The sequence below is a fragment of the Odocoileus virginianus genome, chromosome 17 (genome assembly GCF_023699985.2).
Source record: "Odocoileus virginianus isolate 20LAN1187 ecotype Illinois chromosome 17, Ovbor_1.2, whole genome shotgun sequence".
Classification (NCBI taxonomy): domain Eukaryota; kingdom Metazoa; phylum Chordata; class Mammalia; order Artiodactyla; family Cervidae; genus Odocoileus; species Odocoileus virginianus.
Window position 1 is genome coordinate 12858024 of NC_069690.1, and position 20166 is coordinate 12878189.

The following is a 20166-nucleotide window of genomic DNA, read 5'->3' on the forward strand; positions in this document are numbered from 1 at the left end:
AACAAGTATTCTTATATATTTTTGCTCATTTGAGTTACTAGCTCTGTGAGATGGATTCCTAATAGCATGACTGCTGGGTCAGAAGACATGAATATTTAGAATTTTGATAGCTATTGCCAAACGTGCCTTCCAAAAAGGCTGTACCAAAAAATCCTTTTTCCCACATTTTTACTAACACTAAATAAGTATGTTTAAAAATCTTTTTTGCTAAACTGAGAAATGAAAAATAAACGCAAACATCTTAATCAGGCTTAGTAGCTTTTTCAAAAAAACAGCCTAAGTATTTAACTAGCTTTATTAAACTTGATGTTTAAAATACACATGATAAAGAACTACACATTTTTAGCCAAAATTCAAGTATCTGAAGGCTTCAGAAATTCTTTTGCTTTTTAAATAATGAAAAATTCAATGTTGTGTTGTTTTAACACTGCTTAATTTCCACTGCCAGTGTCCATCATAATCCAGCAATCTTTTCTACATTTCTTGGAAAACACACTTGCTCAGATTCACTTTCAGAGATAACTTGGAATACACACAGCCTCTTCATCTACCTGATTTGCAGGGTAAGCGGACATGAAGCCGCTGGAAGTCTGGGCTGCAGCTCCCCCGACTGGCCCAACAAGGTTAATGCCCATGACTGGCTGGCCGAGGGTGAGGGGCATGGGCCCTGCAGGGCCGGACGGCATCCCTGTGGGCTGACTCACAGCAGCTGGCAAAGTCAGAGGAAAGCCACTTAACGTTGGCACAGGAGCCGCTGGAAACTGATTTAAAGCATCGGGACTCATGGCAGGAACACCCCTCTACACAGAACACGAGGAAAATGGGAACAATTCAGGAAACTGCAAACGACATACAGCTCAAATCTGACACAGAGATCTAAATGTAAAATCTGTGGCCTGAGATGTTCTACTCCTGACTCTTCCCAAACTCAGGAATTTGACACAAGAAAATAAGTTATAAGGTTAATGTAAATCTAATACTTAGCAAAGAAATGGCCAACACACACTCATTCTGACATTTTCACTCTCTGACAAGTTTGGTTAATTCACTCTAATCAAATCCTTTACAATGATTTTGTAATATGAGAAAAATGGCTGCCAGGCCGAGTACACTTTATATCTAAGGAATTTTAGATAAGGACTTCAAAGGACAGAGAGAGTAACTTCATCTATTACTAACTTTCAAGCTCAAAAGGATTACAGTTAGGTCAGAGAATTTTAATATATTAAAGTCTTTAAACAAAAGTGTATTGTGCTAGCATGCATATCATATAAACTGTACATTCTGAAGAACTCTATCCTGAAAATAACCTAAATTTTAACGTCCAAAGAGTTCTATAAGTTGTAGAAAAAAAGTATTTATATTCTCTCAGTTTATATTGAAAGTATAAACCTAACCTTCGAAAGAATGTCTACCTGTGTTACTGCTATCATGGCAAGAACGGTATAAAGTTCTTCTTTAGTCAGTTTTCCAGGTGTGGTTCGATTAGCTAAGGCCCATATCTGTCCAAGAGTTTCCCTGGGAAGTCCAGATGACATCAGGATGGGATAAAGTTTAGCAGTGTCTATTCCAGTTGGAGTCATTGTGGTTTCTAAAATTTTCTTATAGGCATCTATTAAAGGAAAGACCAGATTACAAATGTAAACATATTGCAAATAATTCACCTTTTTTGTTGTCATTGATGCTTATACATGAATAATCCTAAGTCAAACTGCTTTAACAGAACTGAAGCCACATCAAGGACTTGAGCTGCTATAAAGATATTCAAGTGGAAATGTCCAGCAGACAATTAGGGTCTGGAGCTTAGAAGAGAGGCTGGAGCTTGGTTCTACAGATGAAGATTTTGGGTTAAAGGTAAGAGGGAGTCTTCTCACTAGGAGACAGTAACAGCAGTTAAGACAGAGGAGGTATAAGCAGATGCTTTGGATTTTAAAAAAGAAGTTGTAGAGTAATGATGGTGGAACTAATCTGCAATTAATAGCAGTGGGAAGCACAAATTATACCCGTATCCCCTTTCTCTTGTCCCAGTGAATCAGAGGCTATTAGAGAAAACATCATCGGGTAAGGTGTTTGGGAACAGAGCCTTCAGAGGAAGACACAGTTACAGTTGAAGTGAGAGAGGAGAGTAAGTGTTTGAGAAAAGGAAGGGTTCACTGGGGAGTCTTTCACAATAAAATGGACTTTCCAAGGACAAAATGGGAGAAACTTTTAGGGGTAGGGTTGCTGTATAAATACAGGATGCCAATATTGCATGGGGTATGCTTATTCTAAACAATTATTTGCTGTTTATATAAAATTCAAATTTAACTGGATGTTCTGTAGGCAAATTTGCTGAATCTGGCAACCCTAGTTAGAGGAGTTGATGGATGAAAGTAGGGTTAAGGTAGACAGAGAAAAATGTTTAAAAAGAAATTTTACATATAGCATTACACACGGATTAAAGGTTAGTAGGCGTACCATACGAACATATGTTTTTTAAGTTTGTGTTTATTTATTTGGCTGTGCCGGGTTTTCACTCCTGCAGGCGGATATCTTACTGCGGTGGCTTCTTCTGCTGCGGAACATGGGCTCTAGGGCATGCGGGCTTCAGCAGTTGTGGCTCACGGGCTTAGCTGCTCTGTGGCATGTGGGATCCTCCCAGACCAGGGATGGAACCCATGTCCCCTGCATTGGCAGGCAGATTCTTAACCACTGGACCACCAGGGAAGTCCACTAGGAAATTATGTGTGTGTTTAAAAGCTTCAGTTGCTAAGTCGTGTCTGACTCTGCGACCTTGTGGACTGCAGCACACCAGGATTCCCTGTTCTTCACTATCTCCCAGAGTTTGCTCTAATCCATGTCCACTGAGTTGGTGATGCTATATTTTGATAGTGTCTTTTAAGACATAGTAAATCTAAGACAACCTTTTAGAAATAAAAGTTATATGATGGTCATTAAAACATTACAGCAAAAGACTTTTCCTTCATTTATGTAGTTATTTCATATATGAGGCAGTCATAAACACTAGCTGTATTTAATTTTCTGTACTCTTTCAGAAAAAATAGTTACAATTTCTTCTGTATATTCTGTAGCCACTAAATAGTAAACACTTACAACTACATTACAACATTTGAAGTAAAGTATCCAGATAGGAATCTTTGGCAAAAAAGCTCTTTTTACCTGGAACCAAACTCTCATTGTAAATCCAAGGAGGCATTCTGGGCTGAACAGGATCCTGTGAGGGAAATACTCCTACACCTAGGAGATAAAGAACATCACCTAATGTATATAATGATCCATGCAACAGAAGCAGAAATCACACTGAGTCATGGCTTTTTATGAGAAGAGTGCTGGCTGGAGATACTAAAAAAAAGTCACCAATTCAACTAAAATTTGGTTTCTAAGCAACTCTTGTACATTAACCATGTCCTAAGGCATAAACTAAAAACATAAAACAAACAAAAGAAAACAAAAAACCCTAAATGTACCAAATCAATACTCTGGATCATATGAGGCTTGTGCCATTCACATATACTACAAATTAAAGGAGAAACATGATAGGCAATGGTTTAAAAATTACGTGTACAAAAAAAAATTGCCCAAGCTTCACTTGCAGCTTTTAATAATGTTTCTTTGCAAAGTCTTATGTTTTAAAATCTTGAATACGATACTGCTGCCTCAGATGTATAGCATTTTTATTTAAATTTTTTGTTTTTCACTTTGTCCTGTAAGCAGCCTCCAAAAGTTTGCCTCCCGGGTTGTCCACATTCATCTCTGCAAATTGAGTTTACAAAAATGTGGATCTTCAGGCAGCAGTGTGTATGGTTTATTTCAAAGAAGCAAAACTATATTCTCATTGGTGACTTTTCCAGTTAAATTTTAACTTTTCAACCTTCAGGAAGAAAAGAAAGGTTAAGAGGGGAAAAAGTTTTTATAAAGTAAAAGAAGAAATTTTAAATCAGGAATGCTTTTGATTAAAAAACTGGTTATCAAAAATTTTTTCAAAAGGAGTAACAGTGTCTTGAAAGAATTCAGAGCAAAATCATAGGGGTTAATTACAGAAGAGAATGCATTACATATATTTTAAGCAAAATTTCAATTAGCAAAATCAAGCAGCATTCATTTTAAGATTAACGCTTAAGGTGTTAGCATTTGAGCGACATTTAGTTAAATGAACTTTTTGCTGAAAATTTCATGAGCTCACCACTCTCTTCAATGGACAGGTTTTGGTCTGAAGTCTTTTCTGCCTCTGCGGTAGTGGTACCACTTACACGTCCATCTACAGCACCCCCATTACTGGCCATTAACCTGGGATGGTTCTTTCTGGAACCTCGGCCTAGGGCTTTGTGCCCAACTTCAGAGGTATTTAATTTAATCTGTTCCTGCCCAGATGTACTTAAGTCACAAGATACTAGGAGCTTCTCCTCCAAGGAAGAGCCTAAACAAACAGCATGAAGGATTATTTGTATATTATTGCAAGCTTCTAATTTTTCAACCATCCATTTCCACCCCCAGATTCTAAAGGGAAGGCCCTGCCACATATAATGTAAATTTTGAAATAATTCAAGCCCACGTGTTTGTCCAGGACCTGAGGTACTTCAGTGATTTTAGAGAACTTTACCATCATTACCTTCTTGGATTCTCAGGAATTCTGTGAGACAGTAGGTAGAATAGCATAGTGGAAGATGTATTACCTTAGAAATTTGGTGACCTACACAAGATACAGACACTTTTACAGACTATTGCCTATTTCTGCATCTGTCAATTGAGAAAGTGTGGACAAGAACATGTCAGCTAAGAGCCCTCTCAGCACTATTCTAAATCTCAAGACAGTGTAACTGCCCACCTCACCCCTCGCTCACACATGTGATTAAAACCGAGGTACAGAAATGTTCAAAGATTTGTCCAAGGACAAACTGATAGTAAATGGAGACCCTGGGCTTCTGAACCCCCATGTGCTTTATCACTGAACCAGAGAGCACTTTCTAAAGCAGCTTTTCCTGGCTCATCACTCTTAAGAAAATGATCGTATTTCCCCAAACAAGAGTCACCTTCTGAAGAAATCAGTTTGTTCTTAAAGTTCTAAGGTGGCTTAAATCGATCCTAACTTCTTAGATATACCTATCGTTTAAAAGTGGGCATTTAATTTCTAAATATAGTTAAGTTGCTCAGTCGTGTCCGACTCTTTGTGACCCCATGAACTGCAGCATGCCAGGCCTCCCTGTCCATCACCAACTCCCAGAGTCCACCCAAACCCATGTCCATTGAGTCGGTGATGCCATCCAGCCATCTCATCCTCTGTCATCCCCTTCTCCTCCTAGCCTCAATCTTTCCCAGCATCAGGGTCTTTTCCAATGAGTCAGCTCTTCCCATGAAGTGGCCAAAGTATGAGTTTCAGCTTCAACATCAGTCCTTCCAATGAACATCCAGGACTGATCTCCTTTAGGATGGACTGGTTGGATCTCCTTGCAGTCCAAGGGACTCTCAAGAGTCTTCTTCAACACCACAGTTCAAAAGCATCAATTCTCTGGTGCTCAGCTTTCTTTATAGTCCAACTCTCACATCCATACATGACCACTGGAAAAACCAAAACCTTGACTAGACGGATCTTTGCTGGCAAAGTAATGTCTCTGCTTTTTTATGTGCTGTCTAGGTTGGTCATAACTTTCCTTCCAAGGAGTAAGCGTCTTTTAATTTCATAGCTGCAATCACCATCTGCAGTGATTTTGGAGCCCCCCAAAAATAAAGTCTGACACTCTTCTCCCATCTATTTGCCATGAAGTGATGGGACCAGATGCCATGATCTTAGTTTTCTGAATGTTGAGCTTTAAGCCAACTTTTTCACTCTCCTCTTTCACTTTCATCAAGAGGCTCTTTAGTTCTTCTTCACTTTCTGCCATAAGGGTGATGTCATCTGCATATCTGAGGTTATTGATATTTCTCCCAGCAATCTTGATTCCAGCTTGTGCTTCTCCAGCCCAGCATTTCTCATGATGTACTCTGCATATAAGTTAAATAAGCAGGGTGACAATATACAGCCTTGACGTACTCCTTTTTCCTATTTGGAACCAGCCTATTGTTCCATGTCCAGTTCTAACTGATGCTTCCTGACCTGCATACAGGTTTCTCAAGAGGCAGGTCAGGTGGTCTGGTATGCCCATCTCTTTCAGAATTATCCACAGTTTATTGTGATCCACACAGTCAAAGGCTTTCACATAGTCAATAAAGCAGAAATAGATGTTTTTCTGGAACTCTCTTGCTTTTTCGATGATCCAGCAGATGTTGGCAATTTGGTTCCTCTGCCTTTTCTAAAACCAGCTTGAACATCTGGAAGTTCACAGTTCACGTATTGCTGAAGCCTGGCTTGGAGAATTTTAAGCATTACTTTATAAGCGTGTAAGATGAGTGCAATTGTGCGGTAGTTTGAGCATTCTCAGGCATTGCCTTTCTTTGCGATTAGAATGGAAACTGATCTTTTCCAGTCCTGTGGCCACTGCTGAGTTTTCCAAATTTGCTGGCGTACTGAGTGCAGCACTTTCACAGCATCGTCTTTCAGGATTTGAAATAGCTCAACTGGAATTCCATCACCTCCACTAGCTTTGTTCGTAGTCATGCTTCCTAAGGCCCGTGGGGTTTTTAAAGTAATCTCTGATATTCTCATTTTGATATTAACTTCTCATTTAAATGTTTCTTCTCTGCAATCAGCCTCTGTGTTTTTTCAGTCTTTAACTTTATTGAGGCTTTCAAAGGCTAAGTTTTGGTAAATGTCACAGTGCACTTGAAAATACGTGGGTTATTTTCAAATGACATTTGATATCGATTTCTAATTTCACAGTGATAAAGAGAACAGACTCTGTATCCTTTCAATACCTTTAGATCATGAAATTTTTGCACCTTGTTTTTTTTTTACCTTGCTTTATGTCCCTGGATATGTTCCAATGTCTCCTGATTTACAGTTCAGGAAATACGAACAGAGTTTGTATGCTGCTGTTGTATGAAAACCGTATAAATCTTAATTGTTGAATTGGTTCACAGTGCTTTTCAGGTCTACTATATACCTCTATTTTTCTGTCTATTCATTCTATTAATTTTTGAGAGCTTGATACTGAAATTTTAACAAAAAAATCTTAATTTACTTAAAAATAATTGTAATATTTAGTGGAAATGTATGTAACTTTTTTCTATACTTTCCAAGTCTCCTGTAAATGTGTTAGCTTACTGTCGTAATTTAAAAAATAATAATAAAAAATAGATCCCAAATTTAGCAAAAGAAGTTTCAAATCACTTTTTCAGAATGTGAGGTCCCCAGATTAAAAAAAAAAAACAACTAGATTCTTATCTAGAGTCTTATTTTGGTGAATTTCAATAGTACTCACATATTCAGGCCCATGTTTCTTTGCCAACATCACTGTATTATTCTACTTATGTAAGTGAAATAAATTTTCCTAGATTTTTCAAAATACTCTCATTGAGAGCTTAGGAGTTACCTGTTTCCTGCACACTGTGAGAGGCCGAAGCGGTAAAGAGACAAGGGATCTGCCCGGGGACACCATGTAGGGCACCAGACAGCGGACTCTGAGCTGGAGGGAGAGGCCGTGCGCCAGCCTTCCGTACATGCACCTGGCCAAACGGGGTGGTGGGATGGAAAGACTGGAAAGGCTGGGGAGTGGAGGGAGGCCCACATGTGGGAGCTTCAACAGGCCCCTGCATAAAGTCACTGAACTCTTCTTCATCAAGAAAGGCAGGTGACGGGGAGACAGTTTTAGTAGAATGAGATGATGTGGGATAATCTGCAAAACGGAAAATGGCAATGAAACACACAGAAATGAAAATTAACAGGGGAAAAGAAACTGAGATGTAGTACGGCTCCAAAAGAATATACTGAAACATGAACAGTGGAGGTGGCTAAGAAATAACATGTAGGAGCAGTCAAACGGAATCATACAGTGAATGCAAAACATTTTGACGTCTATCTATAAATAACTTTTTGGTCTTTTTAAAAAAGAGGTTTTATAGCTATTTTGCATTTGGTTCAAAAGCAGAAAACTGTAAAATTCAAAGTTTCTTTCCTTCATTAGACTAGCACTAGTTTTTTTCCTTGAGACCACGAGTAATTTACATCAAAGTGGTGATTACTTTTGAAACTCAACTCATCTGTTTATCTGGATAATATTTTCTCAAACCAGTAGAGATAAGAAAATCTACCTACATGCTGCTGAATACATTTTAGAGATATATGTTGATGACTAAACTTCATTAGGCCAGTAAAAAACAATGCATGACACATACTTATAATTTTAGATAAATCATGCCTAATTGGTACACTTAGCATAGTTCATATTTCGTATGAGGATGAAAGCTACTATGTAGGGAATGAACAGGGAATGAAAATTACAGGGGCAACAAGAACATCAAACACATTACCAAAGTGATACTTTCTTGTGAGAAGCACCAAAATTAAGACACCATAAAGTGTTAAGTCAAACAACTTAGAAGCCAATTTAAAAAAATAAACCCTAGCTAAGAGCTATGTTCAAAAGAACTCTGCCTCTAAAAGATACAAACGTCACCATGGCTTTTTACTGTCAAATATGAGATTCACTTATGTAATAAACCTCTCTACAGGGATTAGGTTTAATACAAGGCTCATTCACAATATACTACTGTTGCTTCTTCACACTGCAAACTTTGAATTGCTATAAAATTTATTAATACTAAAGTCTAATGTCACAAGGAGCAGTCTTTTTTTTTTTTTTTAATAAAGCCCTCATTTGAAAAATGGGGACACTATGTGTTTCTCTTTTGGATCCATGAAATAAAACTTGGAAGCATTAAAGTTCTATGAAAAATGCAATATAACTATAAAAAAATGAATAAAAAATAAAAAAGCCATGTCATAATGAATCCCAACCCTCCCAATAATGGTTACTGAGAATGTCTGAGAGTGTGTACTTAAGTTCTCAGTTTCGGTTCTCTGACCATTACTGGTAGAAAATAGCAATAATGGAAAACTGAGAGCTACTATGAATACTTTTAGATGGATCCTATTTGGGCTAAACCAAGTTTTTTTTAGGCTATACCAATATTTCTTTGCATTTGACTGGAATTATTTTAATTCTACGTGGTATATATTTTGGCTTAAAAACTCATAGCTATCTATATATATATGATTAATAAGAAGTATAAAAATTATGTGATACAGTTTGTATATCCACTATTTTAAGATAAACAGTCTATGGGCGAAAGTTAAAAGATGTCTTTAGTGGAAAAAGGCTGGAAACTCTTTAGGTGCTTTAGGTCTAGGTTTAAGATTCTAGCTGGAGAAGCTCTGGTAATTCCTTGGGTTTGCTTCAGAAAAAAGTATTTTTCTAGCTAAGCATGAAGCAGTTAACTAGAAACAGCTAACAGCATGCATGCTGAATGAACTCAAGAGATTAGCTGAACATCAAAACCCCAATTTATTATTTAACCTGTGAGGTTGTTAAACTATACTTGGTTGCCCAAATGAGGCATTCTATACGGCTAGAACAGTATGTGACTTGACAATGACCATCTCTCTCTGCTTTCTTCTCCTTTTTCTAAGCTCCACGCTGGTTCCAGTTTTACCATTCCAATGACTAGACTTCAGTGATTTACTGACTAGCTTATTTATTCAGCTTATAATTTTCACCTTGAGGTATGCTTTTCCTTTCTGAACTCATTCTGATCACTAATATCCATTCCCTTTTCAATCTCAGTATATATTTTACTTTGGGGCACATTTTTTGTAATGATAACCTGAGTATATAATCTAACAAGTGAAATTAATGGAGTGAGGAAAAGCTCTCCCAGAAAGTCAAGAACTCATTACTGTGCCAACATTAGATTATTTCTTCCTGATATCACCTATAAAAGACATTCACTATAAAGGTTTAAGATAAAATTTGTCAATGTGATATATGCTAGGAAAAAATAGTATTTAGCTGAATTATTTATGAAAACTATTCACCCATTAATGGTATGTTAATCTTGAAATTAGCTGAGAATAAAATGTCAAAATATAAAATTTTTAAAAAGGATGTGGTAACAGCTATGTGAAGATAAGATTCATTTCAACTGCTACATGTTTAACACCCGTGCAATCCCACCCTCCGCGAATTTCCTTCACTCTGCTTTATCAGGCACTTTTCCTTTGCTTATTTGATGACATAATCAAAGGAATATAAAAAAAAAATGAAGTAAAAATAAAAACTACAAAGAAATGTAGTTTCATTTCTACAAAGAAAAAACTAAAATTTCACAAGAAAATTATTAAATCCATGACTTTTTAAAAGAATCATTGATAAAATTTGTAAGTTTAATCACATTGAGTAAAACCTAAACTAGTTCACTAGTTCATAAAAAGTAAAATTAGTTTAAAATAATAAGAATGCAATAGTAAACTCATTTACTACATTTGTTTTGACTGAATGAATTTTACTAATGTTAACATACTCATTCATACATAAGATTTACAAGTAAAATTGACATACTGACATTTACTAGAAAACAAGAGATTTTTCCCTCCCAAGACAGTTATCGAGACCAGAGCTCTTAATAGAAGAATTTAACACTCACTACACACACACACACACACACACACACACACACACACACACACACACACACACACACACACACACACACACACACACACACCGGTCAATCAAAACCGCAAGGACTTCAATCATCTTCCATCAAAAAAAAATTAAAATTAAAACTACCTGGTTTCTTAGGGTGTGATGCTGGAGTAGGGTGCATTTTAGCATCTCTGGAAAACCCATCTAAGTTTCCTTTTATGGCTTCCAAAGCATCATCTCTACTCTTCTCTCCTGTCTGAGAGACAATAAATGTATATGTATTTCTTCACTTACCACCACACTTTGTCCTAAATCCACACAAGTTGAAAGAGAACTGCGGATATTCAACTATTTCTAATACTTTTACGACATACGCCAGGCAGTGAATTCTCCAAGTCAGAAAAACATTGACACACAGCAAAATAAAACAATATTCCATAGAATATTATTAGAGGTCCATTTAAAAATACATTAGGGCAGGGGTCCCCAACCTTTTTGGCACCAGGGGCCGGTTTGTGGAAGACAATTTCTCCACAGACGGGGACGGGGATGGGAGGTATGAGGGATGGGGCGATGGGGAAAGCGGAGACTGTTTTAGGATAATTCAAGCACGCGACATTTATTATGCACTTTATTTCTAGCACATCAGCTCCACTTCAAATCATCAGGAATTAGATCCCAAAGGCTGGGGACCCCTGCTTTAGGGTATAGGTGTTCGACATTAAGTCTCCAGTGTTAATGCTTCCCAAGAAAAGGTTATAAGCACTCCAAATGGAGTACACACTGGTGGAGAAGATAATGACTGACATCTCATTCCCTTCAACAATAAAGTCTCTTCACAGAAAAAGAAAAGTCCTTCACTTTTGGGCTTAAGACAAAAGGAAAATCAATCAAACACACCTACAGCCTGGGCTGGTGTCCCGGTGATGAAACCCACTGAATGAGTGAGAAGAGGCGCGCGCAGTGGCTGTGCTGTGGGGTGGAGTACGTTACCTTGGGTTTCACGCTACTCAGAAGTCTGAGCTTTTGCTTCTGCTCTTCAAACTGGCGTCGTTTTCTTTCTTCTTCTAAGAGCTTTTGCTGCTGTTCAAATCGTTTTCTGAAGGAAAAACCACCAGTAAAGAGCCAGCTTCAGGACTATTAACTGTTAGAGTCACACTTCTTCTACTAACAGTTTCAGCAATGTCATCTTGCATTTCTAGAACTAAAAACTTCACTGATGATTGTATCTAATTTTCTAAAGATAATCCTATGTCTCCACTATATTAATTTCCAAATATATGAAATAAGTCTAAAAGATGATTCACCTAAATTATAGATGTGAACTTATTTCTTGTCTAATTTGCAACAGTAGGAAACAACATTCTACATTCAAAGCATATATAAACACACAGGGAGCTAGACAAAGTAAACACACTCTCTGCTCTGCATACAAAAAAGGAACTTCTACTTGGGGAGGCAGTATCATACATGAGAAAGAGCAATGGCTCTGGCAATCAGGAGGCCTGCACTTGGGTCCAGATCTTTCCAGTAACTGTGTAGCCTGGGCTGACAAGTTGCTTGTTTCTTTGGACTTCATTTTCCCCAGATGTTAACGTCTGTGGATTGAATTCTAGGATCTCTAAGGTCCCTTCTGGCTTTAAACTTTTACATAATAAGAGCATTTTAAAGAGCTTTAAGGGCACTGTGATCATTTCCTCTTCAAATCTGCACTACACATTATTTGACCATTTTAAACTTAATTGCTATCATGCATCTTTATCCTTGCACCCTGAGGTTTCTTACTGCTGCTCCTCGGCAAACTGCTTCTGCATGTCTGGAGTGTACTGTGGGCCTGGAGGACGCATTCCCAGGAATGGTGCTTGCCCCAGGTAAGGCATTCCTCCTGCTGGTATTGGTCCCATTGGGATCCCTGCCTAGAAACAACAGACAAAGACTTAGGCTTAAAAAACACAATTTCTCCGCTTTTTTTTTTTTGGCTGTGCTACACAGCATGTGGGAGCAGTTTCCTGGCCAGGGATGGAACCTGTGCCCCCTGCAGTGGAAGCATGGTGTCTTAACCACTGGATCGCCAGGGAAGTCCCCACAACTTTTTCTTTTAACTACTACAAAGAAAAACTGTAGCTTCTAAAACTTTTCCTATTTTTAATTAACAAACTATATAAATGCATTTTTAATAAAGCACAGCTTCTTGTGTTTTTAAATCTTATTTATCTGTGATTGCTCTGGGTCTTTATTGCTGCGTGAGGACTTTCTCTAGTTGAGGCAAGCAGGGCTCCTCTTCAGTGGGTGGAGCGTGCGCTCCTCACCGTGGCAGCCTTCCTCGCAGAGCACAGGCTCTAGGGTGCTCGGGCCTCAGCAGTCGTGCCAACGGGCTCAACTGCCCGGCGCCACACGGCATCTTCCTGGACCAGGGAAGGTGGAACCTGCGTCCCCTGCTTTGGTAGGCAGATTCTTAACCACTGGACCACAAGGGAGGTCCTGCATCGATTAATTTTAATAGAAGAGTCAAAGGACACAGGCTAAAAATGAAAAGCTCCCCTTAATATCTTGCCTCTTCCACTGCCTCTTATCTTCGAGACGACCATCACTGCTAACAGAGTGAGGATGTGTGTATAAAATCTTTCAGACTGGGTGTGTAAGAAAGCGCACACACACACACACACACACACGTAATAACTGGTGAGCTCACTGATCCATACTCTTTGAGGTGTCGTATTTTACATGTCTTTTTGTATTTCTCGCAATAGGTAAGAGCCTGGCATATGGCAGTTATTCCACAAGTGAAATTAAACACGTATTTCCAATATGTATGATAGGATAATGAATATTTTGATATTCATTATTATACCCTTGGTATCCAAACTTTTACAGAAAAAAATAAATTTAATGAATACTAAATGACATATCAATATAATAGTATAAAGTTTACTGAAGTGTCCAGAAGAACAGCACTGCACAAGAGCTAAACACAAAACTTAATATGAATAATGATGGTGGTGACGATGTAAATGACGGTAATGGCTAATTTTTACTGAGTGAAAATGTCTCTATTCTTCAACCTTCTCCCTGAAAGGCTCCCCTTCAGTTCCCTAACTTGAAACTTGGCTGTCCCTGGAAGCCCTTTCACTTGGAGATTGCTACTTTTCTTCCAACATTTCCTGTAAATGGACAATATTCTCCTTGGTTCTAAACCCCTTTCCTCTTTTCCTTCAAAAACCTGAACATATTTTGATTTCCTGCAATCAGACGTCATCATTTACTCTCCTACCCTGTTTACGCCATCTACTCCCTCACCCTTCAGCTTCAAAACCTTGCTATGGTCCACTCTACTCTCAGGCTGCTCCTGGTTACGGTCAGTAATCATGTGGGTGACTCATCTAACACTGGCGTTTCAGGTCTCCTCGTCACAATCAGGTTCAACATACCACTCGAGCTTCCTATTCCGTGGTCATCGCTCTGCTTATCTGGCCCAGCAGCTGCATCATCTCCAAAATCTTGATTTTAAGCATGCCAATAATTGACCACCACTTTCTATTCTTCCAGTTCATGCTATCCAGCAATTCATTTCATTAATACTTCCCACCCACCCATTAATCCTTCCACTGTCCCACCATCCATCATGCTCATCATATCCTCACTTCTCTTCTTGCTCAGCTTAGACTCCAGGATTCAATATTAAACATCCCTGTAAACTTCCTTAGCTCCCCTACCTCTGGCTTCCTTGGTGTGGTCACCTGGGACTTCATTCTTGTTAGTCAACTAATCACTTTCTCTTATCCTTATACCCAAACCACTTAATCTTACTGGAGAGAAAAACCTTGAAGAGTCACCTTAAGCTCTTCTTAACAAATGTTTCCTTTTGGCTGTGCGGGGTCTCTGCTGCTCTGAGGGCTTTCCCCTAGTTGTGGCGAGCCGGGGCTACTCTCGAGAGGCAGTGCACACGCTTCTCACTGAGGTGGCTTCTCCTGCTGTGAAGCATAGGCGTCAGTATCTGCAGCTCCCAGGCTCTAGAACACGGGCTCAACAGTTGTGGTACCTGGAGCTGGGTGCTCCGAGGCATGTGGGATCTTCCCAGACCAGGGACTGAATCCATATCTCCTGCACTGGCAGGTGGATTCTTGGTTGCTGAGCCACCAGGAAAGCCCCATCTTAAATTTCTGCCTACAAATTTCAAATGGTTTCCCAACACAGGAGTCTTACAGAGACTCCTACCTTGTAAGATTTCAATCCTTTGAGTTGCTTGAGATTTGCTATGGCCCAGCATATTTCAATTTCAATATTTCATGCTTGCTTAAAAAGAAAGTAATTTTGAGGACTTCCTTGGTGGTCCAGTGATTGAGACTCCATGCTCCCAAAGCAGGGGCATGAGTTCGGATCCCTGGTCGGGGAACTAGGATCCTGTATGCCACACTGTGTGGCCAAAAAAAAGTGTTTTGCAATTGTTGGACACAGTATCCTATGAATCCACTAATCAAGTTTGTTAAGAACCTTGTTTAAATGTATATCTTTACTGATTGTGAACTTGTCTATTTCTCCTTATTTTTCCATTAGTTTCTATCTTACACATTTTTGGGGCCAGGTTATTAGGTGCATACAAACTAATATCTTTCTAATGAATTTAATCTCTTATCAAAATGAAATGCCCTCTTTACCTCCAGGCTTGTAAGGCTTTTTGCCTTAAAAGTATATTTTGTCTGATTTTCCTTTAATAGAAATCATGTATTTCCCTCAAATTAAAAAAAAAGTATTTCTTTTGAATTTTTCCAAAATACCTTCTTGTTCTGAACCTTTACTGAGACCGTGGAAGACTGTTTTCAGGTCTAGAAGTAATACAATATGTGTAAAGTACCTAGAACACTGTTTAGCACATTATGAGTAAACAAACAGCAGCTATTATAAAATAATTATCTTTAACCTTAGAAGTAATACTGATGACAGAATAGAATACTTTCAAAAACAGTAATGATTCCATTTTTTTCTGAAACAAGATTCTTCAAATACAGAATTAAACAACTAGATAAGAAAAAAAGAACACAACAGTTGTAATACAGATATCATTTTATTGTGTTCCTGCCGTATGTCAGCCATAGAACTAGTCATTTGTATACATAATTCTCAATATATGTAAGATCATCAGAATTAGAGATAATTCTAAAAATGATTACTAAGATGACCTTAATAAGAACAAATACTTAGGAAGTTTGTACTAAGTTCCAGGGACGTTTCTAAGTGCTTTACATGTATCAATTAATTGAACCCTTATAATAAACCTATGCAGTAGGTGCTCCTATTATTATCATTTTACAGATGAGGAAACTGAAGTAGAAAATAGTTAAGTATCTCATTCATTACTGGCAATGACAGAGCCAGGATTAGAACCAGGCAGCTTCTGGTTCCAAAATCCATTTTCTCCATCACTATGCTATGCTGCCTGTCCAGTTACCAACAACCACCACCAAATTCAGACTTAAAATTGTTTTAAATGTTTTTTTCTGTCTATTCATATGCTCAGACACATACTTGTTCAATGAATACTAGCAACCTGGCAACTTTATAGTTTCCAGTACTTTACAACTGAAGTTACAAGTAATATTGCTTAATTACTAACACACTCTAAGTTCTGGATGGTGGTGGCCATGCACACTTATTTTTAATCACAGTGTGGTTCTCTTGCTGCTAAAAATTAGTGCCATAGTTCTAGTATTATATTTCTCCTTCTCTCACTATAATGTAATCAGTTCCTTGTTTTATTTTTCCAGTTTCATTGAGATAATTTGACATATAATATTGTATAAGTTTAAGGTGGGTAACATGCTTATTTAATACACTTGTTTATGTATCGCAAAATGATTACCACCATAGCATTAATTAACACCTCGGTCATGTCATATCATTACCATTTCTTTTTTGTGGTAAGGGATTAAATTTCTTTTTAAATTTTGACTTAGTTAACCCAAATCAAAACTTGTTCTTAGTTATGTTCAACTCAAATCAAACAGGCTGAAAGACAAAATGAGATATTCCACAGTAATAATAAAGAATGAAAGAAGATGTCATTATCCACATTGCCTTTCTAGTTACACAACTCTGTTCTTCAAGAAAATTCAAACTTTCTAAATGGCACTGTGTGTTTCTCCTACTCCTTAAAACTAACTTTATACATGTCATACAGCCTAATTTTATGCCTTCTTTTGAAATCTAGATAAACTGAAAGGTTAAGAGATCCCAATCCTTATCTATACAGTGAATGAATAACAGAGCAAAAAAAAAAAAAAAAAAAAAAAACCCCACTTAGAAATCTGAGATACGTTCAATAAACTACTAAAAAGACTAAATAAGTTAACCCCCAAGTTGAAAGATACTCAAGGCTACTGAAGACCTGAGCAAGTGGAGAGATGCGACAGCAAGACTAAATGAGTGAAAATGTTAATTTTGATCAAAATCCCTACAGGTTTTACATGGAATTTGACCAACTGACCTCAAAAATTCATACTGAAGGGGATGTGGTGTGGCCATGAATAGCCATAATTCTTTAAAAGAACAACAGAGGCTCCACTCCACCAGATAAAGGCTTATCTTGGGTTAGAACACTTAAGACAGTTAAGACATTTACTGATGCAGGTATAGACACATATAGCAATGAGACAAACAAAAGAGTTTAAGAACTAAGTCAAAGCATACGAAGAAATTAGGCATTACAGGAGTAATCTTAGAAATCAACAGGTGCAGAATGGGCTATTGATAAATGATTTGGGGGACAACCATCTATTCAAATAGAAAATAATAAAATTAGGCCCTTCAGCGTCATACTGATACCCAAAGAACAGTTCCAGGTAGGTTAAAGACCTATATTTAAAAATTTTAATTTTTTAATAAGAAAATACAGAAGAAAATCAGTATTACCTCTGGTTGGATTATGTCTTAGATGAGACACAAAAAGCTCAAACGATAAAATAAATGATTTATCCATCAGACTTAACTTCTACAAAACACGACACCATTAACAAAGTTAATAAACAAGCCAAAGTCTAGAAGGACATACTGACGGCGCAAATGACCACAAAGGTTAGAATCCAGAATACATGATGACCACTTATCAGAGTGAAGTCAGTCAGAAAGAAAAACACCAATACAGTATACGACCGCATATATATGGAATTTAGAAAGATGCTAATGAGACCCCATACATGATACAGGAAGAGACACAGATGTATAGAAGAGTCTTTTGGACTCTGTGGGAGAAGGCGAGGGTGGGATGATTTGAGAGAATAGCATTGAAACATGTATATTATCATATATGGAACAGATCGCCAGTCCAGGTTCGGAGCAGGGTGCTCAGGGCTGGTGCACTGGGATGACCCTGAGGGATTGGGTGGGGAGGGACGTGGGATGGGGGATCGGGATGGGGAACACATGTACACCCATGGCTGATTCATGTCAATGTATGGCAAAAACCACTACAATATTGTAAAGTAATTAGCCTCCAATTAAAATAAATAAATTTTAAAAAAATCAATAAACTCAAAACAAAAAGCAAAAAATTGGGGAACAACTTAAATGTCCATCAACAGAAGAATATATATATATTTTCATGCAACATACTACTACACAGCAGCTGTGTGTGTGTGTGCGCGCACTTGGTCATGTCTGACTCTCTGCGACCCCACAGACAGTAGCCTGCCAGCTCCTCTGGAATTTTCCAGGCAAGAATACTGGAGTTGGTTGCCATTTCTTTCTCCAGGGGATCTTTCCAACCTAGGGATCAAACCCATGTCTCTTGTGCTTCCTGTACTGGCAGGCAGATTCTTTACCACTATGCCACCTGGGAAGCCCCAGCAGCTATATGAACACTTAAAAAAAAAAACTTTAATAATACAATTTTAAATAATTGTACAATTTTAAAATAATACAATTTTCTTCCTCTATTTCCCCAGAGATTATCACTGTCACAAATTCACTTTTGTTTCCTTTTATTTCTGTATATGTTTATACAATTCATGAATGTCATAATCTCTAGGTTTTAAAATTTTATGTAAGTGTGTTTCCTTCTATATTTGACTTTTTTCATTTAACAATGGTTTTCTCCAAAGATTTATCCTAGTTATGGAATGATGCTGATGAAAAATACAAAATGGTGCTGAAAAAAATTAAAGAAGTCATAAATAAATAGAAACATAATCCATATTTCATGGATTGGAAGACTTAATATTGTTAAAATGTTAATATTACCCAAAGCAATCTACAAAAGAAATCCCTATAAAAATCCCAATGAGATTTTTGCAGCAATAAAAAACCCATCCTAAAATTCATACAGAATCTCGAGGGACCCTGAATAGCCAAACAATCTTGAGAAAGAACAACAAACCCGGAGGACTCAAGCTTCCTGATTTGGAAAGCTCCTACCAAGCTACAGCTTTAAAACAGTAATAGCACTGCCATAAAGTGGGCTGTCCTGGTGGCTCAGCTGGTGAAGAATCCACCTGCAACGCAGGAGACCTGGGTTCGATCCCTGGGATGGGAAAACCCCCTGCAGAAGGGAACGGCTACCCACTCCAATAATCTGGCCTGGAAAATTCCATGGTCTGCAGAATCCATGGGCTCTCGAAGAGTCGGACATGACTGAGCGGCTTGCACTTCACTTTCACTGGCATAAAGTAAGGCATATAGACTAGTGGAAAAGAACAGAAAGCCAAAAATAAACTCTTGTACATATGGGTCAAATGATTTTTGATGAAGGTGCTATGACCATTCTCTGGGGAAACGACAGTCTTTTCCAACAAATGGTGGTCATCAACAAAACTGGGCCCTTAGCCAACACCATACACAAAAACTAACTCCAAATGGATCAAGAACCAAAATGTAAGACCTACAACAATAAAACTTTTTTTTTTTTTTTTTGCAACGAGGATGGGATAACAATAAAACTCTTAGCAGAAAACATAGAACAGAAACTTCATAGCACTGGATTTCACAATGATTTCCTGAATATGACATCAGGCACGGTTAACAAAAGAATGAATAGACAACCTGGACTTCAAGAAAATTTTTAAAATGTGTACATTAAGAGACACAACCCACAGAGTAAAAAGGCAACCCACAGAATGGGAGTTAATATTTGCAAATCACATATATGATAAGGGATTCATGTCCAAAATAAACAGGAAGCTCCTAAAACTCAACAAAAAACTCAATTCAAAAATGGGCAAAGACAGGTTGGATGCATGAGACAAGTGCTCGGGCCTGGTGCACTGGGAAGACCCAGAGGGATCGGGTGGAGAGGGAGGTGGGAGGGGGGACTGGGATGGGGAATACATGTAAATCCATGGCTAATTCATTTCAATGTATGAAAAAAACCACTGCAATGTTGTAAAGTAATTAGCCTCCAACTAATAAAAATAAATGAAAAAAAAAACAAAACAAAAATGGGCAAAGAATTTGAACAGAGATTTCTCCAAAGATATTCAAATGGCCAATAAGCCCATGAAAAGATACTCAACATCACTAATCAGGAGAAATGCAAATCAAAACTATGAGATTTCACTTCACACTCATTACCATGGATCCTATGGAAAAACACAGGATATGC

At 37.9% G+C, this 20166-nt stretch overlaps 1 protein-coding gene across 18 annotated transcripts in view; it reads right to left on the reverse strand.

Moving 5' to 3' along the window:
* The window catches only part of SYNRG (synergin gamma), an 87870-nt gene that overhangs the window by 48971 nt on the left and 18733 nt on the right, over positions 1-20166 (reverse strand). For 9 of the 18 annotated variants that reach the window (XM_070478635.1, XM_070478633.1, XM_070478636.1 and 6 more), the window contains exons 4-11: positions 12363-12493; positions 11571-11676; positions 10722-10833; positions 7467-7769; positions 4184-4417; positions 3160-3237; positions 1416-1612; positions 552-800 (exon numbers count right to left, since the gene is read on the reverse strand). In XM_070478635.1, the coding sequence (XP_070334736.1) occupies positions 552-800; positions 1416-1612; positions 3160-3237; positions 4184-4417; positions 7467-7769; positions 10722-10833; positions 11571-11676; positions 12363-12493 (1410 nt within the window). Of the gene's footprint in view, positions 1-551; positions 801-1415; positions 1613-3159; positions 3238-4183; positions 4418-7466; positions 7770-10721; positions 10834-11570; positions 11677-12362; positions 12494-14410; positions 14434-20166 lie in introns of those variants that run through there. The other 9 variants (XM_020885186.2, XM_070478645.1, XM_020885185.2 and 6 more) reach the window with 5 other exon arrangements.